General features: G+C 48.0%; 1 protein-coding gene across 1 annotated transcript; it reads right to left on the bottom strand.

The window, feature by feature from the left end:
* Positions 1-369: 369 nt before the first annotated feature.
* TTLL3 (tubulin tyrosine ligase like 3) lies at positions 370-25,892 on the bottom strand. The gene is given in 16 exon segments (XM_032411902.1): positions 370-479; positions 482-611; positions 614-739; positions 936-1,162; positions 1,848-2,283; positions 9,281-9,716; positions 10,930-11,173; positions 13,967-14,115; positions 17,972-18,167; positions 19,699-19,797; positions 20,539-20,653; positions 21,376-21,504; positions 22,592-22,689; positions 22,831-22,999; positions 25,208-25,299; positions 25,463-25,892. Coding segments are annotated over 16 exon segments (3,126 nt in total). The 5' UTR covers positions 25,857-25,892; the 3' UTR covers positions 370-393.
* Positions 25,893-27,537: the final 1,645 nt, after the last annotated feature.

The following is a 27,537-nucleotide window of genomic DNA, read 5'->3' as shown; positions in this document are numbered from 1 at the left end:
TGGTGTTTAGGCAAGGTCCATCCTTCCCCCATCTCACGTTGTAAATCTGATGCCCGTTAGATGTCACTCTGCTGCCAGCCCAGGTTCTCCCCTGGGCTTGGGGCTTGGAGATCTCCCAGTGGTGAGCAGTTCGGCAATATGTCCTAGCCTTCTCACTGCCACATGATCTTGGGCAAGCCATGTCTCCTTGTTCAGACTCAGTTTCTTCATCTACAACGTGAGGCTTATCCCCCAATCCAAGATCGGAGATGCCGGAGAGTCCCTGCAGAGAAAGCCCCATGTCTGTCACTAGGGGGTGGAATTCTGGCCCTTTGCTTTGTGGAGAGGTTGCTGATGGCCTCCACAGCTCTCATTCTGGACCTTGGGGTATAGGGCCCCAGCCTACCCTCTTCTTCACCCTCCAATAGAAATGAAGCCAAGCCCAGGATACTTCACTTGCTCCTTTTTATTTGGCGTTGCATCCAGGATAGGGGCAGTGAGGACCGAAGCAAGGGCTTTTCTAGCCTCATGTCCCCTATGCCCCCTAGCCCCTGGTATGCATTGATAAAGGGCAGGGGTCCTGGAAGTCTCAGTGTCTTCATGAGGCATGCCTCAGCCTTGGGTTTGTCACAGAGTCTGGTCTTGAACTTGCCTTTGGCCTTGACCTTCCTGTGGGTGCTAGGAAGATTTCCAACTTCGAAGGGTAGAGGCCACAGGCACCTCCAGGATGGGAACCACGAAGGCGCTGGGGAGCAACAGCCTCGGTGTGAAAGGGGGGAAGAGGTGGAAGAAATGATCAGGAAATCTGTTCAGGAAGGTGGTTCTGAGGACAAAAGCCCTTCCCCTGGGGCTCCAGCCAGCCTGGGACCTGCCCTTGCCTGGGCCCTCCAGCCCTGACCCCAGAGCCCAGGATTCAGCACTGCCCACCAGGGTGCCAGTCACAGCTCAAGGCCCACCTTTCTTGGTTTCAGGACGCTGGATGCCAACTTGAGCTCAGGGTTAGGTGGGAAGGAAATCAAAACCTTGGCAGTAGGTAGAGTCATCAAGGCCTTGCCTGTGGTCGACAGGGCCTTAGAGCCCACCAACTTGCTGTGTTGCAGTCTGAGGACCCGCCCCTGGGATCGGAGCACATGGGGAGAAGACAGCCGGGCCTTGGTGTGGAGGCTGGGGAAGTGGTAAGGGGCTGTGGGAGCAAAAGGGGCCATGAGGGCCTGGGGAGGGTCCAAGGCTGACCAGCTGCCCCTCAAGGAGAGCGTGGAGGGTGGGGAGGTGGGGGAAGATGAGGGCAGGTGGAGCCCTCCCAGTTCCTCCTCCAGAGGCCGTGGGAAGAACACAGGATTTGGAGTCCAACAGACCTGGGCCTGCATCCCAGCTCTGCCCCTTCTGAGATGTGCAACCTCGGGCAACTTCCTCAAACTTCCTGATACCTCGGCTGGAAAATGGGGATAATAGCACCTACCTTGCTAGGTTGTGAGGACTAAAGGAGCTGGTTAGGTAGCGGCAGAGTGCAAACTGTTAAGTGCTGTACAAACATTAGCTCCTTCCCCCAGAGGCAACTCTGCGTGGAGGCAAAGGCAGAATACTGCAGCAGGCAAAGCTTGGGCTCTGGAGAGAGATGGGCCTGGGACTGAGTCCTGGCATCTGAAGTAAGTCCAACTGCCTTGCGGGGTGGCTACTTTGGAGGGAACAATACTCATTTGGTCATGCATTTTTAAAAAATGCTTTTAAGTGGTGGCTTTTCCTTGCTACTGGTGTCTTTTTGGTGGGGCTATGGTGGGGGTGCAAATCCAGGTGGTTAGGAGCGGGGGCTTGGAGAGCAGGAAGAAATTGCCTTGGGACCCTCGGGTGTTTTGGGGGAATGGTCTTACCCAGGGCCTGGGGGTTCTTCAGACTCAATGGCAATCTGTTCAAGGGGTGGGGTTGCCTGTCCCCACTAGCAAAGGTCATGGTGAAAATGCAGCCCATCCTGGTGCTGGGGGGCTCCCACTTCCGGAGATTGGGGTTGACCAGGGCTGTGGCACTTTTCGCCTTGCCTTTCTTCCCCTTTCCGGGGGCCGAGGTGGTGGCAGTGGAGGCTGGCTTCTCAGTGTGCCCCAGGCTCCTGGCTCCAGCAACTTTCCTAGGAGCTGACCTGTGGGTAAGGGTCCCCGAGTCCTTGCCTTCCCCAGAGCCTCTCTGGGTCAGCAGGTGAGGGAGTGCTGGGCGGACCCCCATCCGCCGGTGACACATTGCCAGGGGCTTCTTGATGGTGGAGCCCTCTACTAGGAGCCGGATACCCACATACTGGGGTACCTCCACGGCAGGCTGTGGGAAAGAAGAGGAGATGAGGCCTGTTCAGACAGTGATGCTGGAATTGTAGGCCCAGAAGGAATCAGGGCAAATATGGATGGAATTAATTTCTGGGCTAAGAAACAGGAAGCCCACCTCTGTCCTCTAAGGAGTCTGGCTCCGTTGGCCTGAATCAGTACCTAGAAAGTCACAGAGCCCCTGGGATTAGTAACCCAGTGGAGTTAAGGAGTCTTAGCCATGCTACCACCAGCACCCCCTACCCTTTGCCCTCCCCTAAGCTCTCCCAGCCCCTGCTGGAATGTGAACGGCTCTGCTCCACAAGCCACTGCTGATGGACAGCTTCCTGAGTTAAGCCAGATTCTCTGCAGACGGAATTTGAGTTATGTCACCCAGACAGATAAGAGGCTTGGAGACTGCCTGGAGCCCTGCATGAACCCATTATGGGGAAGCAGAAATTAAGAGCCTTAATGAAGGCATTCGACTAAGAGAATGAAGTAGCAAATTTGCAGAAGGAGGCAGAGAAAAAGGTTCAAGAGAGGCGCTCCTGTGTGACTTTCACAATTTTCACAGTATTAAGCCAGCTGCACATCCCGTAGCTGGGCTCCAGGAGAGCCCCTGTGTCTGGCTGATGACCCCCTTTAACCTTGAGCTACTTGGAGGTATTTTCTGTGTCAACAAAGGATCCTGATTAGAATCTATCTAAACATCAGAGTCACTTGGAGCTTGTTAAAAATACAAATATCAGAGCTCCCGCAAAGCCCAACTGATACAAGAGGCAAGAATCAAAACTGGGTATCAGAACAGGGCAGTGAAAAGGATAACAGGAAAATGTGTCATGTGCACACAGCCTAGGCATCACTTTACAAAGTAAGTGATCATTGCAAAAGGGAGGATCCAACTTACAATAGAGAGATCTGGTAGCCACCACCTTAACCCCGTGGCCAGACTTAGCATCACTAATCAGGACACACTCCAACAGTGTGTGCCTTGTGAGATCACATGGGGCACCCAGCATCACCTCTCAAGTGTTCTTGCCAAAAATGTTTAACCTGAACCTCATCAAGCTGTTTGGCCTAACTTCTAGTTTATAGGACATTGAGATAACAGAAGAACAAGCTAAACAGCACCACGAAGAAAAAATCAGATAAATCCAGAATGTGGGACAGTTCTACAAAACAACCAGCCCGGTCCCTTCAAAAGATCCAAACAAACTATGGGGGGGGGGGGGGGGGGGGGGGGGAAGCAGTGCCGCTGCTCTAGATTAAAAGAGATTAAAGAGCACCCAAAGGAATACAAACCTGTAATAAATGTAATCAAGGAAGTGAAAGACCTGTACATTGAAAACTAAGATACCAACGAGAAAAACTGAAGACACAAATAAATGGAAAGATATTCTGTGCTCATGAATTGGAAGAATTAATGTTACTAAAATGTCCACACGACCCAAAGCAATCTACAAATTCAATGCAATCTCTTTCAAAATTCCAATGGCATTTTTCACAAAAATAGAAAAAACAATCCTAAATCTTATATGGAACCACAAAAGACCCTGCACAGTCCAAACAATTTTTTTTTAAGATTTTTATTTTTAAGTCATCTCTACACCTAACATGGGGCTCAAACTCAGGACCCTGAGATCAAGAGTCACATACTCCACCGACTGAGCCAGCCAGGAGGCCCCAAACCAATTTTGAGAAAGAAGAACAAAGCTGGAAGCATCACACTCACTGACTTCAAACTATACTACAAAGCTATAGCAATCAAACAGTATGGTACTGGCATAAAAACAGACACCTAGATCAATTGAACAGAATACAGAGCTGCCCAGAAATAAACCCACACATACAAGGCGAACTAATTTATGACAAAGGAGGTATAAGTATTCAATGGGGAAAGGACAGTCTCTTCAATAAATGGTGCTGGGAAAACTGGAAGCCACATTCAAAAGAATGAACCCAGACCACTATCTATAACACACATAAAAACCAACTCAAGATGGATTAAAGTGAATTTAAGACCTGAAACCATAAACCTCCTAGAAGAAAACACAGGCAGTACTAAGCTCCTTGACATCAGTCTTGGCAAGGATTTTTTGTATTTGATACGAAAAGCAAAGGTAACAAAAGCAAAAATAAACACATGGGACTATATCTAACTAAAAAGCTTCTGCACAACATAGGAAACCATCAACCAAGTAAAAAGGCAACCTGCCAAACAGGAGAAAATATTTGCAAATCATATATCTGATAAGGGGCTAATATCTAAAATATATAAAGAACTCCTACAACTCAATGGCAAAAACACAAATAATCTGATTTAAAAATGGGCAGAGGATCTGAACAGACATTTTTCCAAAGATGACAGACAGATGGCCAACAGGCACATGAAAAGGTGCTCAACATCACTAATCATGGGGGAAATCCAAGTCAAAACCATAATGGGATATCACCTCACATGTGTTAGAATGGCTATTTTCAAAAAGGTAAGAAACAACAAGTGTTGGTAAGGGTGTGAAGAAAAGGGAACCCTTGTGAGCTGTTAGTGAGAATATAAACTGGTGCAGCCACTGTGCAAGATAGTATGGAGGGGCGCCTGGGTGGCTCAGTCGTTAAGCATCTGCCTTCAGCTCAGGTCATGATCCCAGTGTCCTGGGATTGAGCCCTGCATCGCATGCGGCTCCCTGCTCCACGGGAAGCCTGCTTCTCCCTCTCCCACTCCCCCTGCTTGTGTTCCCTCTCTCGCTGTCAAATAAATAAATAAGATCTTAAGAAAAAAAAAATAGTATGGAGCTTCCTCAAAAAATTAAAAATAGAACTACCACACGATCCACCAATTCCACTTTTGAGTATTTATCTGAAGGGGAAAAAAAAATTACTAACTTGAATAAATAATCTGCACCCCCATGTTCATGGCAGTATTATTTACAACAGCCAAGACATGGAAGCAACACAAGTGCCCATCAATGGATGAACGAATACAGAAAATGTGTCTGTCTGTTTAGCTAGCTAGCTAGCTAGCTATCATGGAATATTATTTAGACATAAAACAGAAGGAAATCTTGCCATTTGTGACAAAACGGCTGGGCTTTGAGGGCATTATACTAAGTGAAATAAGTCAGGGAGAAAGACAAATATCTCATGATGTAAATTAAATGTGGAATCTAAAATAAAAACAAAAACAAAACCCAAAACTCTGAACTCATAGATAGAGAACAGATTAGTAGTTGCCAGAGGCAGTAGGCAAAATGGATGAAGGGGGCCAAAAGGTACAAACATCCAGTTATAAAATAAGCAAATCACGGGGGTGCCTGGGTGGCTCAGTCAGTTAAGCGGCTGACTCTTGATTTCGACTCAGGTCATGATCTCAGGGTTATAAGATTGAGCCCCTGGTCAGTCTCCGTGCTGGGCATGGAGCCTGCTTAAAATTCTATCTCTCCCTCTCCCTCTGGCCCTCCCCACTCTGCTCTCTCTCTCTCCCTCTCTAAAAAAAAAAAAAAAAAAGTAAATCATAGATGTAATGTACAGCATGGTAACTATAGTTAATACTGTATTGCATATTTGAAAGTTGCTAAGAGAATAGATCTTAAAAGTTTTCATCAGAAGAAAATAAAATTATAACTATGTGTGGTAATGGATGTTAGCTAGACTTATTGTGGTCGTCATTTCACAACATATACAAATATCGAATATATACATGTACAAATATTGTATACTTTAAGTGAATATAAGACTGCATGTCAATTACACCTCAATAAGAAAAAAACTTCAGAGAGATCTAAGTCCTTTAAAGCAGCTACAGATCTTTTAAGCATCCCAAGGCATACCTACAGGTCTTATGTTTAAATCTTTAATACATTTTAAGGGAGGGTTATAGGCACTCTCTGTTAACAGTAGGTGTTTCTGTAATTGTGAGGGCTGTTGTCCTACAGCAGCCTCATAGGAAGAAGAGTTCTAAGATTTGTGGATATGGATTTTGTGTAATAGAATAGATTATAAATTGATACCTAAGAAACCCACAATGTTTTTAAAAATATCCACTTGAACTGAAAGGGACAGATACAATATGAAATGAAAAAGGCTTTTGTATCCGCAAATTTCTATGAGCAGGTAACAGACTAAGAACTATTGAGGATGTTCATGGAAAAGGAAGGATGATTCAGGGCTGAACTGAGATCCCAATGGATGGAAGCAAGAGCCACGGAGAACTCCTAGGAAGTAACAATGGGTCTTAACAGCAAAACTGGAAATATGAGCAAGGCTAGATTTCAGAGTTGTTATGGACCAGTGCTTCCTGTGTACCTCCTACCCTGCCTCAATGCCAAGTGTGTATCTTGATTATATGTTAGTTTAGAAAACAAAAACAGGGGCGCCTGGGGGGCTCTGTCCACTGAGTATCTGATTCTTGATTTGGGCTTGGGTTGTGGTCTTGGAGTTGTGGGATTGAGCTCCGCATCAGGCTCCGTACTAGGCTCCGCACTCAGTGCAAAGTCTGCTTGAGAATCTCTCGCTCTCTCTCTCCCTCTGCCCCTCCCCCTGCTTATGCTCTCTCTCTCTCTAAAATAATTAAATTCTTTAAAAGATTATAAAAAACAAAAACAAATAAGCTATAAAATTTTGGGGGGACAACTAGGACATCTGAAAAATGCAGATGTATAATCCCTAAACCAGACATTTCAGATCAATCTCTGGGGTGTGGCTTCCTGACACCTGTACCTTTGGAAAGCTTGCCAGGTGATTCTGGCCTCTGAACCAGCATTTGGGAACCATTGTGCTAGAACATTCCCTTCTCCCTTGGTTTTGTCTTATTTTTCTGCCCTTATATTTCTTCACTTACGTTTGATTTTTAAGATTTATTTATTTATTTGCCAGAGAGGGAGAGCAAGTGCATGCAGAAGCAGACAGAGCGGCGGGCAGGCAAAGGGAGAAGCAGGCTCCCCGCTGAGCAGAGAGCCTGGGATCATGACCCCAGCAAAAGGCAGACGCTTAACTGAGTGAGCCACCCAGGCGCCCCATGTTTTTGTTTTTGTTTAAGATTTTATTTATTTAGACAGGGCTCCGTAGCTCAGGGGTTAGAGCACTGGTCTCGTAAGATTTTATTTATTTGCCAGAAAGAGAGAGCACAAGCAGGGGGAGAAGCAGGCAGAGGGAGAAGCAGGCTTCCCGCCGAGCAGGGAGCCCGATGTGGGACTCGATCCCAGGACCCTGGGACCATGACCTGAGCTGAAGGCAGCTGCTTAACCGACTGAGCCCCCCAGGCGCCCTTCACTTATGTTTTTTGAAACCAAAGTGTCGATATTAATTTATGAACAGTAACAGTGACAAAGACCAGGACACTTGGGTCATGTGATCTGCACGTTCTCTACCTGTGGCCAAATTTTGGTAGAAGCTGAATCCTAATCAGAATGATATTTAGGATTAGGATACTTAATTTAACTGCCACCAGAGATTACTTGCAGAGTTCAGAAACCCTTGAAATTGGTTTTCTGACTGATTTTTAAAACTCTTATTCTAGGGGCGCCTGGGTGGCTCAGTCGTTAAGCGTCTGCCTTCGGCTCGGTCATGATCCCAGGGTCCTGGGATCGAGCCCCGCATCGGGCTCCCTGCTCAGCGGGAAGCCTGCTTCTCCCTCTCCCACTCCCCCTGCTTGTGTTCCCTCTCTCGCTGTGTCTCTCTCTGTCAAATAAATAAATAAAATCTTTAAAAAAATAAAAATAAAAATCTTATTCTATTCCAATAAGTAGACTCAAATCTCTTTCTGGAACAAGGGGAGTAAAAGTATTACAAAAGTAGTAAAACAATAATAATAATAATAATAATAACAACAACAACAGCAGCAGCAGCAGCAGCAGCAGTAGCTTCCACTGACTCTTACTGTATTTCCAGGCATTATATGTGATGCCATCGTCAAACACCCGACAACCTTATTAGGTAGTAACAATAGCTAAAACCTGCAGCATTGACTATGTTCGGGCATTGTTCTGAAGGGCTTTACTTATGTCAACTCACTTAATTATCACAACCTTATGAGGCAGGGACTATCTGCAGTCCTGCTTTACAGATGAGAAAACTGAGTGCCCCAGGGGTCAGGAAATTGTCCAAAGCCACACAGCTCATAGTTACTGAGCAGGAATTTGAACCCAGGGAGGTTTTGCTTTTAACACTTTGCTATATGACTCTCCAGAAATATGATCCACATGTATATTTTTGTTGTTGTTAGTGTTACAATTAATTTTTTTAATTCCCGTGTAGTTAACATACAGTGTTATATCAGTTTCAGGTATACGATACAGCAATATAGCGATTCAACACTTCCATGTATCACCCCGTGCTCATCACAAGTGCCCTCCTTAATCCCCATCACCTGTTTCACCCATCCACCACCCGCCTCCCTTCTGTAACTATCAGTTTGTTCTCTATAGTTAAGAGTCTGGTTTGGGGTTTGTCTTTTTTTTTTTCTTCCCTTTGTTCGTTTTTGTTTCGTTTCTTAAATTCCACATGTGATGAAATCATATGGTATTTGTCTTTCTCTTACAGGCTTATTTCACTTAGCATTATACTCTCCAGCTCCATCCACGTTGTTGGAAATGGCAAGATTTCATTTTTATGGCTGAATAATATTCCACTGTATATACCACATTTTCTTTATCTATTCATCTATCGATGGACACTTAGGCTATTTCCATAATTTGGCCATTGTAAATAATGCTGCAATAAACATAGGGTGCATGTATCCTTTCAAATTAGTGTTTTTGTATTCTTTGGGTAAATACCCAGTAGTGCAATGACTGGATCGTAGGGATGATCCACACACATTAACTCATTTTCATGCTTCCAAACCCTACGAGAAAGATGGTAATGGCATCTCCATTTTACAGATGAAGAAATGGAGGCTCAAGGTTAGAAGTGGCTGTACTGAGTCACTGTGGCAGGACCAGAACTTGCACCAGTTCTGTCTGACTGCAGTGCCCTGTGTTTCACTAGAGGGCCGCCTGGAAGAGGGGGCGCCACCTCACCTGCTTGTAGATGAGCTCGAAGGCTCCTGTGTCACAGCTGCGGTCTAGCCGCCGGTCGATGACCACACGCAGGGTGTCGGCTTGCACGCCTGCACAGAGCCGGGCGGTGACAGCAGTGGAGGGGGCCATGGTGGGGCTGGCATTGATCTCGATCAGCCAGGGCTGGAAGTCCTCACCAAACACAAAGTCAGCACCGTAGAGCTCGAAGCTGGCCTTCCGACACTGCACGGTGTCCTGGGAGGTCTGCAGGGCATGGATCACTGCAGCCTTCATGCCAGGCACGATGACAGTGGCCCAGGCGTCTGGGGCCCCCATCTCCTGCAGGTGCGCCTGGAACTTCTGGCTCGACCACATGTTGTCTGAGGGCAGCAGCGGGTGCCGATGGCATGAATTCTCCAGGTGCTTCTGAATGGAGTTGTTGCACAAGTGCACTGAGCTGGGGCAGAGAGCAGAAAGCTGGGGTCTCGCTCCCTGTGCCTCTCCCACCCAAACGTGGGGAGGGCAGGCAGAACCTGGAACCAACCCTGGGCCATCCCAGACCATTCACCTTGAGATGGGGCTCTGCGGGGAAGCACAAGAAGGACAAAGGTCTGGGCCCTGCTACATTCTTCTAGGGCCAGAACCAGTCCCATCCCTCTGAGAGCACCCCCTACGGGGCCACAGCATTACGTGCTTTAGTCTCAGTTAGCCCTCCCACTGCCTGGAAGGTACGAAGGTGGGTAGGAGTGTGGGCCCTGTAGTCAACAAGACTGCTCAAAACAAAATCGAAAACAGAGACAAAAAACAAGACTGCTCAAGGCCTACCTTCACCACCGACTAGTAGTGAGATCTTTTCACCCAAATGCTCCTTCACATCTGTAAAATGGGGGTGGTACTAGGACCCATTTCACTGGGTTTTCATGAATGAGTGAGACAATATGCATGAAGTGCTTAGCAACTGTCACATATGAAGCATTCGGGAACCGATAGCTATGAGTTTCATAATACTGCCTCCATTCTTCAGATGTGAAAAATGAAGCTTCAATAGGTTTCATGTGACCAAAGTCACACAGCTTAGCAGCTGCAGAGAGGGAATTTGAACCCAGGGCTCAACAAGGCTTTTCTCTCACCGCCCCCTCCGAGTTAACGCTGCAACTTGCCTCTCTCCTTTTGCATTTCTCCTGAACCGTCTTACCCTGCTCTATGTTCTTTTTTTTTTTTATATAACATACACCATCTTTCAACCTATTAGATAATTTTACTTATTACGTTCATTGCTTATCTATGAGTAACAGCATTAAAATGATGCCTTATGAGCATAACATACTTAACATCGCTCATTATAAAAGAGATAAAATTAAGATAACCATTTTCTACTTAGAATGGCAAAGATAATCAACATTGTTGGGTAGGATGTAGGCAGACACATTTCATACTCGCCCAGCTTATGTGCGGGAATGTGAACTCTTGAGAACTGGGCTCTTATTTTGGTCACTGCTGTATCCCAGGTGCTTAGAACACCCTTGGTAGGTATCTGTTGGATGGATGGAGGACCTGACTGCCTGCAGAGTCTGTGTTTGGAGCCCAACATGGCACTGGGGAACCACCTGTTCCTTGTCAGCTCCCAAGCTAGACAGGGGAGCTCAGAGGAGATAAGGGATATGGCTCACTTGTCAAGGTTCTTCAAAGAAAAGGGCTGTGTGGAGAAGCGGATGTAGCTGTCACGGTAGAACCACACGGTAAGTGGGTTCCAGTCGGTCACCAGGAACCACTGTCTCAGGTCAAATTTGGTGCCAAAGATGAGCAGAGGCCGTTCAATATACTTCTGTACCACCCACTTGCCGTCCTTCATCATCATGGGGTTGCCATCTACCAGCTTCAGCATCTCCTCCAGGTGGTCCATACACATGATGCCTAAGGGGGAAACAGGGTGGTCAGGGATCAGGTCAGGCTTGGGCTAGGAGAAGGGCCAGGGGACCACGGACAGCTCATCTTAAGCCCTCATCCCTACAGAACTGATAGGGCCAAGTAGGTAAGGCTGCTTCCCTCAGAACCCTGTTCCCTTTGGGAAAGCTGAGGATCTGCTGAAGATTAAAATATTTTTTTTAATTAACCACGTCTGTTTGATTGAAAAGTAATATATGCACAGGTAAAAATTCAAACCATATTGGGCTTTTTAAAAAACCATGTGCATATATGACTTTGATTAGTTTTTTCCCAATAATTAACAGAATATAAAATAACAAAAACAAAAAGCAGGCAGTACAAAAGGGTATACAATAAAAAATACTTCTTTCCCAGAGGCAGCCAACCGCTGCTTCCAGGTCCGACGTATATCCTTTCAAGCTATGGGAGAGTCTACATGCCTTGCTTTGATAGGATTCTATACATCTGAACATGTTAAAGATTTAGAATAGTTCTTGGCCCACGGTGAGCATTCAGCAAATGTTAATTCCTACCATTATTATTAGTTATCTGTAGAACGAATTTCTAGCTGTAGATTTGCTGGCTCCAGGGATATGTACATGTTTTCATTTTATATTACCCAAGATGTTCTACCAATTTGCACTTCCAGCAAAAGTGTATGAGATTATGTATCTGCCCACATCCTACCCAACACTACTGATTATTTTGGCTATTCTTCTAGGTAGAAAATGGTTATCTTATTTTAATTTTATCTCTTTTATAACAAGTGACATTAAGTATCTTATATTTATAAAGCGTCATTTTAATGCTAATAATGATCAGAGTCATGTGGCAAACATACATATTCACAAATCAATCTCACTCCTTCATTCTTTGGTCCCCAAAGCAGCCCGATCACCTGCTAATGGCACAGAATAGCCTATGCCTGGTTCCCAAGCCAGAGCCTTTCTCAAATGGCCAGAATGATCACCAAGATTCCCAAGAACATGATGCTTGTGACTTTTTTTCCCTTTAAGATTTTTTTTATTGGGGCGCCTGGGTGGCTCAGTCAGTTGTCTGCCTTCGGCTCAGGTCATGATCCCAGGGTCCCACGTTGGGCTCTGCACTCAACAGAGAGTCTGCCTGAAGATCCTCTCCCTCTGCCCCTTCCCCCACTCGCGCCTGCATGTGTGCGCGCACTCTCTCTCTCTCAAATAAATAATCTTTAAAAAAAAAAAAACAGGAAGACTGTCCATAACAATAAGCTAAAAACAGGGAAAAAAAGGCAGATCTAGATATACTGAAATGAAGTGATCTCTAAGACTTATTGTTAAGAAAAAGAAAAATGCAAAAAAGAAATGAGTAATACTCATATGAGTAATACTCATTGAAATGAGTAATACTTAACTGATATGGAAAGATATAATAAATGCGATAGGATATAGAATAATATGTTGTTTAAAATAAAACACACATGCGCACACACACCCTCCCTTTCCCTCTCTCTCCTCAAATGCATAGAAGAAAGCCTAGAAAGAAACACACCAAACGGTGAATAGTAGCTATCTCAGTAAAACCAAGAGTGGCTTTTGCTTTCTTCTTTCTATGTGTCTGTAGTGCCTGGTCTTCTTTTTTTTTTTTTTTTTTTTTGAGAGAGAGAGAGAGAGAGGGTGCACATGCACGCCAGAGCGGGATGGGGAGGTAGAGGTGGGGGAGAGGGAGAAAGAGAATCCCAAGCAGGCTCTGCACTCAGCAGAGCCCAATGTGGGGCTTGATCTCACGACTCTGAGATCATGACCTGAGCCAAAACCAAGAGTCAGATGCTTAACTGACTGAGCCACCCAGGCACCCCTGGTCTTTCTTTTCTTTTTTTTTAATAATACATATTTTCGTAATTGGAAGAAAACCACACAAGTATTTTCAAGGTAGGAAAAGAAAAGACCAACATGCTGGTTTTGAAGTGACATCCTCGAGAGGAGTGTCCCACAGTGTCTGTACCTTTCACTTGGACATGAACAAACTCATCCAAGAACAGTATTTGGAAGAATCTGGAAGTCTGTTTTCCACATCTTGCGAGTCCTTAACCAGATTTTTTAGGCTGGGCTAATGCAGCTCCCCAACTTGCTGGCTCTCCTGTTATAATTCCACTCACTGGGCTGAGCAGCCAGAATAACAGCTAAAAATTATAGTACTTACATAGCAGTTACTACATAAAAGCACATATTATACTTACTTAATCCTCTCTAGTAGGTAACATTGGCTCCATTTACCAAATGATGAAATGAGGTAGAGAAGAGGTTAACTATCCTGCCCCAAATCTTACAGATAGAAGGAGGCAAAGTTTGGGCTTGACCTGATGTAGTCTGGCTCTCAGCATCCATACCCTTAACACCATGCTATTTCACAAGGATGCCCTGGTCAAATCAGAGAGCCCTTAGATGACAGGCTACTGCACACGAGTATCACCAGACACACCTAATGCATTAACCCGACTCTGAAAGCAGGAGAGGAGATGACACTCGTCACAGCAGCCAACGTTTATGGGGTGATTACTCTGTGTCAGGCACCACGGTGAGCTTTAGACATACAACCTCATTTAATCCTCACCTCACAGGATGAGGGAACTGAGATTCAGAGAGGTGATGTAACTTGCTCAAGGTCACACAGCATGTTAGTAGCAAAGCTGGGATTCAAACCCAGGCAGTTTGGCCCCCGTACAGCCTGCACTATTAAGCTCCCTGGCCTCTAGTTGGACAGGCAGGCTGTAGGGTGCTGGTGTAGGAAGCAGGGGCTGACTCCCACCTCGTCCTCGGGACTTGGCTCCCGGCTTCACGATCCAGATGTTGCGATCTCCTTCCATGTCCATCTGGGGCACCACAGCCCGCAGCTGCTGCAAGATGTCCTCACAGCGCTGGACCTGAGCGTCGAGGTGCCTGAGTTCTGCCCCCTCGCTGTGGGGAGATGATGGGACATGGGCAGGGCTGGGCCTGGCGGCAGCTGGTACACAAGGCAAGAGGAGACACGAGACCACGCCCCGCCCCCCGGCCATGGTCCAACCAGCCGGGCTCATGCTTTTCCCCAAGAAACGCAGATAGGTCTCCTCCAAACCTCCACCCCACCCTCAAGCTGCCCCCCAAACTGTAACCAGCCCAGGGCGCCGTCTGAGAGTGCTGGAATAGGAGAGAAGAGGGAAAATTCCACATTTTACACACCGTCCCACTCTAACACTCCACCTTCTGCCACCTCCCTTCTATTACAATAAAACTGCCTTGGCAGAATTTAATCACACCAGCATCTGATGATGAGGCACCACTACACGCCGGGCACGGTGCCAGGGGCTTCACATATGTTATCATTAATCCTCTCTATGGCCCTGCCAAGGAGGTATTACCGGTCCCATTTTGGGACCATTCAGTGCCAACTGAAGCTGGGAGAGTTCAGGGACTCGCCTAAGGCCACATATTGAGTTCAGTGCTGAGCCAGGATGCAAACTCTGTCCTGCCTGATCCCTCCACCCACAGGTGCTTTTGGGGGTTCATTCCCCTCCAAACCTGGACCTACAACTGGTTGACAGATGGGTCCCTTCCTGGTCTAATTCTTCCCAAGCACGTCTGTATCACACAGCCCCTTGGCTTGTCTCTCATCCCAACCACCCCACACCTATGCTTATTTAGCTGTTGTCTGTTTCCCTTCACTGGAGTCCAAGCTCCGTAAGAGCAGGAACGTTGGTTAGCGTTTCCCCTCCCCCAGCAGTATACCTGGCACTTTTACATGCTCTTGACAAAGTCTGTTGACTGGATGAATGGTTGCCCGCCTCAGCACTGGGCTGTACAGATAAGGGTTCATGGACAAAGAGGGACTCTGTTCCCTACAGGACACAAACGTCCTGACCTAAACCAAGTCACGGAATACCTCACACGGCAGCCTCCTCCACACCCTCCCATTCCTCTCCCTCTGACTGAACAGGCAGGAAGCTTCCCTTAGATGCTAATCCCGCTTTATATCTTAGCCTTACGAATGTTCCAGCCATGAAGAACTTCCAGTTCTCATCCTGAGGAGGCAGGAGCACCCAGTGAGCAGCACCAGGAGTAGAGAGAGCAGCCAGATGGAGGGGGCTCGGCAAGGCCTCTTAGGAGCAGTCGCACCTGCTCCCTTTTCTGTGGGCCACGGCATGAGAATCTACTCAGTAAACCTGTGGTTTGGCCCAGGAAAGTGTCATATGAGGATGGCAGGGGCATGTGCAATTTGAAAAAGTCTATTAGATATGACAATGTGATTTTTGTATTTAACAAAAAAGAAAAAAGCAATCAGTGTTTTTGCAGGAAGTCAATCTTGATAAAAGCCTGGCTGGTGAGTCATGGATTTGTTTCAAAAAGTTGAAAACACAGCAGTAAATATTGAATGAATTAACAAAACTTAATGATCTATAACTTCTGTGAGTGAACCACTTAACGCTATATATGTCATATGATGTAATTAAAAAAAATTTTTTTTTTAAGATTTTATTTATTTATTTGACAGAGAGAGAACAAGCAGGAGGAGAGGCAGAGGCAGAGGGAGAAGCAGACTCACAGCTGAGCAGGGAGCCCGATGTGGAACTCGATCCCAGGACCCTAGGATCATGACCCGAGCTGAAGGCAGATGCTTAACTGAATGAGCCACGCAGGTGCCCCTAAAAAATATTTTTGACTGGGCGCCTGGGTGGCTCAGTTGGTTAAGCAACTGCCTTCGGCTCAGGTCATGATCCTGGAGTCCCGGGATCGAGTCCCGCATCGGGCTCCCTGCTTGGCGGGGGGTCTGCTTCTCCCTCTGATCCTCTTCCCTCTCGTGCTCTCTGTCTCTCATTCTCTCTCTCTCAAACAAATAAAATCTTTAAAAAAAAAAAAGTATTTTTGACAAATGTTCCCAAGGCAAATTTTTTTTAAGTAAGCTCCATGCCCATCGTGGGGCTTGAACTCACAACCCCAAGACCAAGAGTCACATGTTCTACCGACTAAGCCAGCCAGGCGTCCTTATATGATGTGATATTCTATGTAATCCCGACTTTTGAGGAGTGCCTATGGCCCTCTGGAACTTGCCCCAATCTAGAAATACAAAGGACTCATGTTCTTTACACTTAATGTTCTAACTCAGTCTTGATAATTCTTAGTTTAAGAAGGGTAGCTTTTGGGGCGCCTGGGTGGCTCAGTCGGTTAAGCGGCTGCCTTCGGCTCGGGTCGTCATCCCAGGGTCCTGGGATCGAGCCCCGCATCGGGCTCCCTGCTCGGCGGAGAGCCTGCTTCTCCCTTTCCCTCTGCCTGCCGCTCTGCCTACTTGTGCTATCTCTCTGTCAAATAAATAAATTAAAAAAAAATAAAAAATAAAAAATAAAAAAAAAAAAAGAAGGGTAGCTTTTTCTGGTACTTTTCTGGTAGTTAAGGGGAAAGTATAAGGTCATCTAGTTTTCACTTTCTAACATTTAAAAAAATTACAAATGAATTATTTATCAAAGATGCAGGTTTGCGCAGTATGTCATTCATTCAAAGTTCACTTACTAGTTCTTTAGTCTCCCCTATAAAAATCATTAAGTCTGCCCATTCCTTTCTTTTTTTTTTTTTTTAAAGATTTTATTTATTTATTTGACAGAGAGAGACACAGCGAGAGAGGGAACACAAGCAGGGGGGAGTGGGAGAGGGAGAAGCAGGCTTCCCACAGAGCGGGGAGCCCGAGGCGGGGCTCGATCCCAGGGCCCCGGGATCATGATCTGAGCCGAAGGCAGACGCTTAATGACTGAGCCACCCAGGCGCCCCTGCCCATTCCTTTCTATTACCACGCGGGCTGAGGCCCTTAGCACTTCCACCTGGCTTGTGGCAAGCCTCCCCACTGAGCTGTGTGCCCCTTGAAGGCAGGGACTGAACTTCATTTCTGGAGCCTGGCACCATGCTGGGCACATAGGAAGTGCTCAATAAATGCTGGGTGTTCTCCTGGCTTCAGGGTGCTTCTCCCTTTCTCTCTGCTGCACACCTCTGCTGAATCGAATCCCAGTCTCGACTCAACTCCCTTCCTCTGATCAAGAACATTTTCCCAAAGTGTGTTCTGAAAATACAGCCCCCCAGGATGCCTGTGGTGGGGCGGGCGCTGGGGTAGGGGTCACGCTAACTACAGGATATACTGCGCACGGTATCTCTCTTGGAGGTTAACGCCACCCACAGGTTCTGAAAAGTCCGGCATCAAGGAATTAATTAACTTTGCTTAACCTAATGTTTTCCAAATGCAATTGACCACAAAAGCCTTTCTTTCATAAAACTGATTTCTGCCCTGCAGAACTAAGCATCCTCTGTAACACACTTTGGGAAACACTGGCTTCCAGGATAAAACCTAAACAACTTAATAGATTCTCACTTTGTGAGTGAATACTATGAGTCTGTGCTGCGCACATAACACAAATTATCCTGTCTAATCCTACCTCTGAGGCAGACATTATTTTAAAATCTATTTTGCATGTGAAAAGTAAAGCTCAGAAAGATTAGTGACGTTGCCAAGGTCAAAGAGCCTGGAAGCTGCAAAGTCAGGACTCTCTGACGGCGCAGGCCATGATCTTAGTCATTATGCTAAGCCCAGATTCCGGAAGAATGGTTTGGAACCTATCATGAAGGCAGTGGGAGTCCCTGAGAGTTCTTGAGCAGGAGCAGCAGGGCAAACAAAAGGGGGAGGCCTGGGGAGGAGAGTGGGGCTGCATTACCTATGCATCAGCTCAGAACACAGAAGCCCCCTGACAGCAAGGGGAACCTGCCCACACCCCACAGCCCTAGCGGCAGAGGTACTCACTGGACCACTTGGTAGTAGCGCTGGAGGAAGACGGACCAGCCCTCAGGGCTGAGGTACAGCGGCGCCTCCAGGTCCTTGTCGATGTCCATGTGAGCCAGGTTGCTAAGGTGCTCCTCACAGGCGCACAGAGCCTCATCCACAAACTCTGGGGACACCATCACTGGCTTTTTCTCCTGTTTCTTGGGCTGTTTGTCTCCTGAAGATAGGAAGGGGCCTGTCACTAAGCGACATGCAAGGCATATAACATGATACAGGCCACAGCCCCCACTGCTCCAAGGCCTGTCATTTACCCGAGGCCTTACCTTGAATACACCTGAGGCTCAGCACACACCTGTATCCCCTACTGTCCTGGGACCTGTCACTTACCTGAGGGTTTGTTCTAAATTCCCCTGTGACCCTAGTACTCACCCTTGGCCCCCACTGTCCCAGGGCCTGTCATTCACTTGAGGTTCCACCCTAAATGCCCCAGAGCTTCTCAGCTCTTGGAGCCCCAGCACACACCTGCAGCCTCTCTGTTCCTGGGACCTCTGACACACCTGAGGCCCTTGTGTCCCTGATCCTGGCACACAACAGTCTTCTTTGCACCTGACACACCCAGGAGACAGCAATGGAGAGATCTCTCTCTGGAAGAGGCAGGGATTTTCCTCCATCCAGTAGAGCTGTCCCTTACTTCCCTGAATCCATGGCTGATAGGCCCTTGGATTATAGGATGGGCACTTTGAGGTAGGAACTAAGTGCAGAGACAGAAAGGAAGAGCAAGCAATAGGTTGGGCCAACATGCAATAGGGGATTCTCTGTGTCCCCCTCCACAAAGCACAAGGGGTCCTCAGACCACATGGAACTACATGGTTTCACTGCTTCTTCCTCATCAGAGACATGAGCTCCCCACAGGCAGGGATGGACCATGTCTTCTTTTTTTTTATTATTTTTTTATTTTTTATTTTTTTATTTCTTAAAGATTTTATTTATTTATTTGACAGAGAGAGACATAGCGAGAGAGGGAACACAAGCAGGGGGAGTAGGAGAGGGAGAAGCAGGCTTCCCCACGGAGCAGGGAGCCCAATGTGGGGCTCGATCCCAGGGTCCTGGGATCACGACCTGAGCCGAAGGCAGACGCTTAATGACTGAGCCACCCAGGTGCCCCTGGACCATGTCTTCTTAATCTGTCCTCTCTATAGTGCTCGGCCACATGCCAGGCCCATGGAGGGCTGAATGATGCAGTGGATGATTAACAAATGAGTCAGAAGACAGGTGGGTGGGTGGTTGGGACAGAAGAACAGATGAGTGGGTGGGGTGGAGGATACATGGGTGGTGGACAGAAGAACTCCTAAAAGCAGGGGGATAAATGGGTAGGTGGGTTTATGGGAGGGTAGGTAGGAAGGTGGGGGCGTGGACAGATGGATAAGTAGTGTGGAATGTGGAGCTGAGAGAAGGTAGGTGAATGAGTAGATCAATAGTGGGGGGATAGGTGGGGTGATGGGTGAATGAATGGATGGATGGATGGGCAGGTGAATGTGAGCTCAGTGGGGTAGGAGTAGGTCAGTAGGAAGGTAGATGGATGAGTAGATGCATGGATGGACAAGTGGGTGGGTAGATGTGGGGATGGGTGGGTGGGAAGGGGTGATGAAGGAGATGGATGTGGCTAATACTTAGATAGCTGTATAAATAAACAGATGGATGGGTGAGAAGATAAATAGGTGGGGAGTGGAGGTAACCAGAGTACTTACCTGGGGACTCTTCCTCTTCTGCCTGGATAGAGTATGACTTCCATTCGGACTTTACCACCAGCTTGAGAACGTTGCGGGCAGCTGTCAGCCAGAAGTCCTCTGCTCCCGGGGCAGGGGATACCCTGCTCAGCCCCTAGGCTCGAAGCCTGTTCTGGTTCCGGAACCTGATCATAACCTGCCCCATTTTGGATCCGGAACCTAACTACCTTCCGACTCTACACTCTGGGGTTAGAACCTGGCTCCTGTTCAGTTGTAGAACCAGGCCTAGAATCTGACATGGCTCATATTCTGCCTTCAGAATCTTGCCTAGAACTGTCGTCTCATTTTCCCCTTCTGTTCCATATCCACTTTTGATACTTACTCTAGCCTGAGAACCAGATCTGAGCACAAAACCAATGTCAGGTTTGGAGATGAATTTAAACCTAACATCTAATCTGAACACAAATTCTGACCTGAATTTAGAACATGTTCTGAAGTTGGAAACTATTCCGCCTTAGGAGCCCAAAGTCTAGAGCCTTTTCTAGATTTGGAACCCAATCTAGCCAATGGAATTTGACATAGGCCTGGAACACACTGTGGACTCCAAACCCAACCCATTGACCAACTTTTAGAACCTGCTTTGGAATGCAATCTAAGCTATCTAAGCTCTTCTGGAGGTCCGGGTTGACCAAGCTAGGAAGTTCATTAAGGGAGGCACATTAGGGAAAGGTAGGATAGAGGATGGAAGAGGAAATCTGCTGGAGTGGATGAGGGCATAAAGAGAGGCTTTTGCTCTCTAACATGAACCAGGGTTTTAGCCCTCATGCTTCGGCCTGGGGCATGGGGCTGGCATCTCCTTACCTATGAAGGCCTTTTTGTCATCCTCAGACCCCAGGCGGTAGCAGCGTGGAAAGAAGGAGTCAGCATCAGCCTCATCAAACCATGGCAAATTCCGGAGATTGAGACATAGACCCACCTATGGAGTTAGCTGCTGAGGGGGCACAGTGGGACTTGCCCAGACACCTCTAAGGGACTCCCCACATTTGGCTCACACCCAGACAGCTCAGGGAGATCCTGCTTGAGTGTTCTCAGAGACTCTGCCGTACTTGCTAGGCCTGACTCACTCATATCCATCCCCATGTGTATGCCCACACAGTTTGCTCTGCCAAGAATGCTCCACATCCCTCCTATCCACCCTCTCACATTCTTGAAGACCTGCCTCCTCTGGGAAGCCTTCCCAGCCTACACCAATAACATAATAAAGCCCTTCATTCTTATCACAACGCTACAAGATAGGTCCTCCTGGTGTTCTCATTTAAAGACAAGGAAACTGAGGTTCAGAGAGGTGAAGTCACTTGTTAATAAACCCAGGTGAGACAGAATGGATCCAGCAGCCAGATATCCCTTGCTTAGTTGGTAAGGGCTCTCTTGTTTACAGTCATTGGATGTGGCGTTTTTCTGGCTCCAGATCCTGTTTGGATTCTGGAGTCTATTTTAGTCATTATGTCTACATGTGCCAGACATGCTGCAGGGGTTGGATTCGAACCCAGGCCTGCCTGACTCCAAATCCCACTGAATCATACACCTCTCTGCCTCCTGAGAACTCTCTCTTCCTGACAAGGAAAGCAAGGAGTGGAGTTGCTGGCCCAAGAGCTAGCGGGTTAGAAGCTACCCTGCCCGCTCCCGTGGAGAACCCACCTTTGTGGTAAAGGAGCCAGCCCGGGCATAGTGGTTTATCATTTGATCCTTGGAGAGGAAGCGACAGTCCAGCACATCCCGCCGAGTTGTCCAGATGAAATAGGGGACCTCGTTCCGAACCATGCGGGACTGGGGAGAGCCGAGGAGACAGGGGAGACTGGCGTGGGCAGCACAAGGCCTGAGGAACCTTCTCCCCAGCCTGCTGAGCAGGGTGGGTGAATAGAAGGAGAAGATGCTTCCAAGGTGGCCTCTAGCCCACACCCCATCTTTGTGTATGGTAAGAAAAAACATCTCTTCCTCCAGGCCACACACTTGTGAGCAGAGAATAGGCTGGCTTGCAGGACTCCTGTGGCCAGGTGCCCCTACTCAGTGACTAAGCCATACAACTGAATGCCACACTTTTGTTTTGGCCCATGGTTATCAGTGACTTGCTCAGTGGCAGGACCTGGACTCCAAGCTGATGGGCACAGAACATGTGACAAAGGTTCTCTCAGGGCTCTTCCTCCTCCATCCTTCCCACGGCTCTGGAGGGTAGGGTTACTAATAGGCCATGACATCCACGTGCCAGGCCCTGTTCTAAGTGCTTTTTTTTCTTCCTTCCTTTTAAAGTGCTTTTCATATCAACTCACTTAATCCTCACCACAACCCTATGAAGTAGGTGCTACTGTTATCCCCCTTTCACAGATGAGGGAACTGAGGCACAGGGAGGGTAAGCGACTTGTCCAAGAGCTCACATGGTTGAGCCATATGAAATTGCCAGTGTTCAACCTTTCCTGACATACAAAAATGGCAATTTGGTACATTCAGCTTAGTAAGTGGTGGTGCCAAGATCCAAAGCCAAGTATCCTCACTTCAATACAGAGGTGTCCTCACCTCTACATCATCATATCAGCCTCTTTCAGAGCTTTTTAAGCCCTTCCTTCCAGCCTTCACTTGCCAAGGGCTGTTATTTGGAAGGGGGAATTACAAGGTGTGGAGGTTATGCTGGCTTCTGGTATCACCTAGCAGGGTTCTGATCCCAGGCCAGCCTTGTCTGAGCCTCACTGTGTCCCTCACCACTCTGCTGGCCCATCCAGGCTTTATAGAAGCAATCAGTTTTTACTACGGATAGGGAAAATGAGGCCCAGAGAAGGAGAGGACTTCTCTGAGGTCACCCAGCTGGATTCTAGTGCTCTCCCTCTCAGCCCCTCCCTGCCAGCCCCCCGGGGGCCCTCACCATCAGAGCATGTGTCCCATCTAGGTCATCAAATTCCAGTAAATCATCAAAGTCAAACAGCTGCGGTGGCCGAAATGCCTCGTCCTCTTCTTCATCCTCTGTGGATGTAGAGCCCAGGCCTGGTGAGGCCCCTGTCCCTGCCCCGTAGACCCATACCAAAGTCTCAACCCTGGGATAGCAGGAACCAAAGGAAAGGGACTCAGGAGGGGCAGCCTGTGGAAAGGGAGGGAACTGCTTACCATCCTCAGTGGTGTCACTATCACCCATTACTGAGCTATCCAGATCCTTCTGGGGTGGTGGCAGGGTGGTGCCCGAGTGATGGACCATCTTCTTTTCCACCCAGCCTCTCCGGCGCAAGAGGCACCGTATCACTGGGTAGCGGCCTTGGATCATAAAGATCTTTTTCTGCTGTAAGGTGAGAGAAGGATACTTGGTCAGTATCACCCAAGTGCCAGACATACGAGATATAGTGGTGAACCAGACAGTTCTGGTTTCTGCCTTCAGGAAATTTTTATGTTCCAGCAGGGGAAATAGATTATAACCAAGTAGAGAAATAAATATGTATAGTAATAATTATAATGGTAATAGCTAACAATTATTGAGTACCTACTATGTACTGCTTAGTTTATATATATTACTAGCAATATGTATTTTTTTAAAGATTTATTTATTTATTTTAGAGAGAGAGACAGACAGAGCATGAGTGGGAGGGGTACAGGAAAAGGGAGAGAATCTCAAGCAGATTCTGCACTGAGTTCGAAGCCCAATGTGGGGCTCAATCTCACGACCTTAGATCACGACCTGAGCTGAAACCAAGAGTCGGGTACCACCGAGGTGCCCCAATAATATGTATTTTTTAATAGATTTTATTTATTTATTTGACAGAGAGACACAGAGCGAGAGAGGGGACACAAGCAGGGGGAGTGGGAGAGGGAGAAGCAGGCTTCCCGCTGAGCAGGGAGCCCGATGTGGGGCTCGATCCCAGGACCCTGGGATCATGGCCTGAGCCGAAGGCAGACACTTAACAACTGAGCCACCCAGGTGCCCCAATATGTATTTTTAATAGATGCTGTTATGAACATTTAACTTGTTATGAAACAGAGGCATAGAGAGGTTGAATAGTTTGGCTACACAGTGATTAAGTGAAAGAGCAAGGATTTAAATCTAGGTTGGCTGCCTCCCAAAACTGGATACTTAATGGGGACTCAGACAGACTAAAAATACATGCATGGGAAGGATAAGAAGGAGCCATGAATGTACAGAGTTGGGCAAATGGCAGTTCAGGCAGAGGGAAACGCATGTGCAAAGGTCTTGAGGCTGGACAGAGGTCAGAAGAAACTGGAAGAAAGCCAGGGAGAATGGGGTGTGAAAAATGAGGGGAGAGCTCCTGAGGAAGCTGGTAGCAGCTAGACTGTGGAAGGTCCTGCAGGCCTTGAACAGACTTGGATTTAATATTAAGAGTAGCATGAAGCAATAAAGGCAAAGTGAGCATGATATGATTGGAGGCTTTATAAGTTTGGCTTGCTGCTATACAGAGAACAGATGATGGGGCTGGGGAGGGAAGCAGGGAGACCAGTTAGAAAGCTGTTATAAAAAGAAAAGAAAACAAAAGAAAAAAGAAAAGAAAAGGCTGTTGTGGTTTGTGCAGGAGAAAAACCACAATAGCTAAAATGAGGGTGAAAATGTGGAGAATGTGACAGATTAGAGACCTGTTTTGGAAACAGAGGTGACTGGTTTTGCTGATGGGATTAGATGTGTAGTAGGTGAACAGGGTGCCTGGCTGGCTCAGTCAGTACAGTATGCGACTCTTGATCTTGGGATTGTGAGTTCAAGCCCCATGTTGGGCATAGAGCGGCTGTCTAGATGTGTGGGTGAACGAACAGAAAGATCATATTTCTGGCTTGAGCAACTGGTTGATGAGGAAGATGGGATATTAGGGAGAATGACAGGTTTAGGCAGGAAAATCAAGAGTATGGTTTGGGGCATGGGTTTGAAGTGCTTCTAAATTCTCTCTGGATGGAGATGTCAAGTAGGGGGCTGGATCTAAGGAGTGTGGAGTCAGAGGAGAGACTGGGCTGGAAAGGGCATTTAGAGGGCGCAGCACATTTACTGGACTCACAGTCAAGGAGATAGGTGTGGGGAGGGATCCAGGGAACCAGGAAAGCTCCGAGGAGCCTTCAAAGGCAACGGAAAAGCAGCAGCCAGGGAGGGAGAAAGGAAAACTTGGTGTTGTGTCCAGACAAGGGGGCAGGGTATGTGGGGCAGCAGTGTAGAATGACACGAGGTACCAGACCAAGATTAGGACAGAAAAGGGGCTGCTGGATATGCCTCCTTGGAGGTCATGAGTGACCTTGACTAGAGTGGTTCCCAATGAGAATGGGGAAAGGCTAGGAACCAGAGTGGTAAGAGCTGAAGGGGTGAATGCCAGGTAAAGAAGTTAGACAATTCCGCCACGAACGGGTATTGAAAAATTGGGAATATTTTAAGAGGGGTGTGGGATCAAGGTTTTTGGTTTTGTTCGTTTGTTTTTAAAGGATGTAAGAAGACAGTTCAGCGAGGCAGGCTAAGCCACTCTGAGGGCCCTTTCAAGACACCCCACCTCCACCCCCCTCCGACCTTGACAGCTCTCTCCACGTGGATCCTGGCGTTTCTGAGCCGGCCCATGTGGTGAGATGGCTTGGAGAATCCTCGCCAGAGGACAAGGGAACCTGCAGAAAGATGCAGCGTAGGGATGGGGCAGGCTGAAGGCTCAGCCTAGCGTCTCTCCCGGCCTCCGATGCCCACACTCCTTTCTCCACCCTTCATCCGGATGCCCACACTCTCCCGACCCCTCATTCCCTCCACCCCAAGTCTTCTCGTCCTTGCAACCACCTCCGGCCACGATAGGCTGGCCGCAACGGGCCTCACCGTCCGGCGACTGGGCATCATCCGAAGCCGGAGTGTGCGGGGACCCAAGGGGGCGGAGATCCGCTGCGCTCTGGGTGTGGGTGCCTTGGACCAGCGACTCGAAGGCATGGCCTAGGCGGCTCAAAGAGGGACTGCCGGCCCGGCCTTTGCCGCCAGCGCAAAGCCCCTCGGGACAGGCGGAGGCGGGCCCCGGCCAAGGCAGTGTCTCGGGAGGCCGGAACTCTGAGTGGCACGCCCAGGGCCATGGGGCGGGAGAACTGGTGCGGCCGTCCTCTTGGCAGTACCAGGCGGCGGAGCCCTGGTGCGCGACCCCCAGCTCCCCCGCGCTCAGGAGCAGCGCCGCGCCGGGGCCCTGCATGCGCCCCTCGCGGCGCACGCCCTCCCAGCGCGCGAGAGCCCGCCTCCCCTCTGCGCACCGCCTCCTCTCAGGGGAGCAGGGCCCTCGGTTCCGAGGCCCCGCCCCCTGTTTGCTGTCACCCTGGAAACCATTCCCCTGGCACAATCAAGCCTCTGGTAGTGGGTTCGGGTGCTCCCTCCTGCGGACTGAAATCCCGACCGCTAAGTGGGGGTACCGAAGGTGGAAGCGCAGAGCACTGCGCTGCCAGTTAATTTCAGTGTCGTGGTTCCTGTGGCTTGAGTCATTCCACAGTATGGAAAGCAACCGTGCTAGGCAGTGGGCTAGGTGCTGGAGACTGGAAGAAGCTAGAGATGATCCCTGACCTCATGGATCTTACAGCCCAGTGGAGGGGAAACAAAAAAGCAAGCAACAAAGGAATAAAACAGCTGTAGGTATGGTAAGGGCAATGAACAAGCAGCAAACTGAAACAAGGAAGGGGACATACATTAGACAAGAAAAAGATGTCCTTTCTGAAGAGGTGACATTCAAGCTGAAGCCTATGCGAAGGAGGTCAGGAGTCGGCTAGGGAAGAAGGGTAGGAATAGCATCCCAGACAGGAAAGTCTCAGCAACACCCCTGAGAGAGGTAAGAATCTTTCCCTGGAACTAAAAGGTAGCCAGTGCGGCTGTAGCCTGGTGAGGTTGGACCAGACGTACAGGGCGTGGCGGATGGGCCTAGGGTAAGGTCCTTGGGGATTGATCTAAAAACCAGGGCAGTATACGAGGAAAACGATGAGAAAGAGTGCAGCACAATCCCCCCGCCCTCAATAACTTGGAAATAGAAAAACAGATAATCATTTTGAGTCAACCGCACAAAAAATATAATAGAACAGTTAGGCGCAGCCCTCAGGACTGTAAAAACTGTATGTAAGTAACCTTTTTGGAGGTTACTACTTTTTGGAGGTAGTGGCAAAGTATGATCCTCCGAAGTCGTAATAGAATCAAGGCTCCAAAATGTTAATTTGCCTAAAATCACACAGCAGAGCCAGCACTGGAACGCAGTCTAACCGCAAAATCCCACTCTTCAACATAAACATTATTTAACCTTAGTACACAGTTATCACTTAGATGGATTACCTATTAGTCATAGAAGTACTGAAGGAGCAATTTGAGGTGCAAATTCCAGCAGTGATCATTCAAGCAGAGTGCAGGTAAGAGAGTACTCTGGTCCAAAAACCCAGCTTTGTTAGCAGGGTAGATCTGCCGGTACAGTGAAGGTGGGTCCTCAACCTCACCGTCCAGCCAATCTCTACCTGAGATCACTCTTCTCACCCCCCCTTGGTTGGAGCCTGGACTTCCCAAAAGGCATGCCCCCAGAAGAGGGCAGGCTGATTGGCAACCATCCAGTCTGTTCTTTCCCATCAGCCTGCAAATCTGGTTTTAGGGCCTCTGGATCCTGGGAGATGGATCTATGACAAACAGCTGGCTCACCTAGGCAATGCCGTCCTGTGAGTGTTGAGCGAGCAGCTGCCATACTCTCTTGAACCTCCAGCTTCACTGTGAGCACCTTTAACATTCACTGCAAAGCTAAAACATAGCTATGTGCCCCAGGGGGCACACCTAATTCTGTAAGACAGCAGGAGGAGGTCACAGAGATAATGTCATAAAGGGGATGATAGCTGTCCAAGTTGCCCCCACCCCCA

This window comes from Phoca vitulina, unplaced genomic scaffold, assembly GCF_004348235.1.
Source record: "Phoca vitulina isolate PV1807 unplaced genomic scaffold, GSC_HSeal_1.0 scaffold13, whole genome shotgun sequence".
Taxonomy (NCBI): domain Eukaryota; kingdom Metazoa; phylum Chordata; class Mammalia; order Carnivora; family Phocidae; genus Phoca; species Phoca vitulina.
The sequence above is the reverse complement of the archived record's forward strand: the minus strand, read 5'-3'. Positions and strand labels throughout refer to the sequence as shown.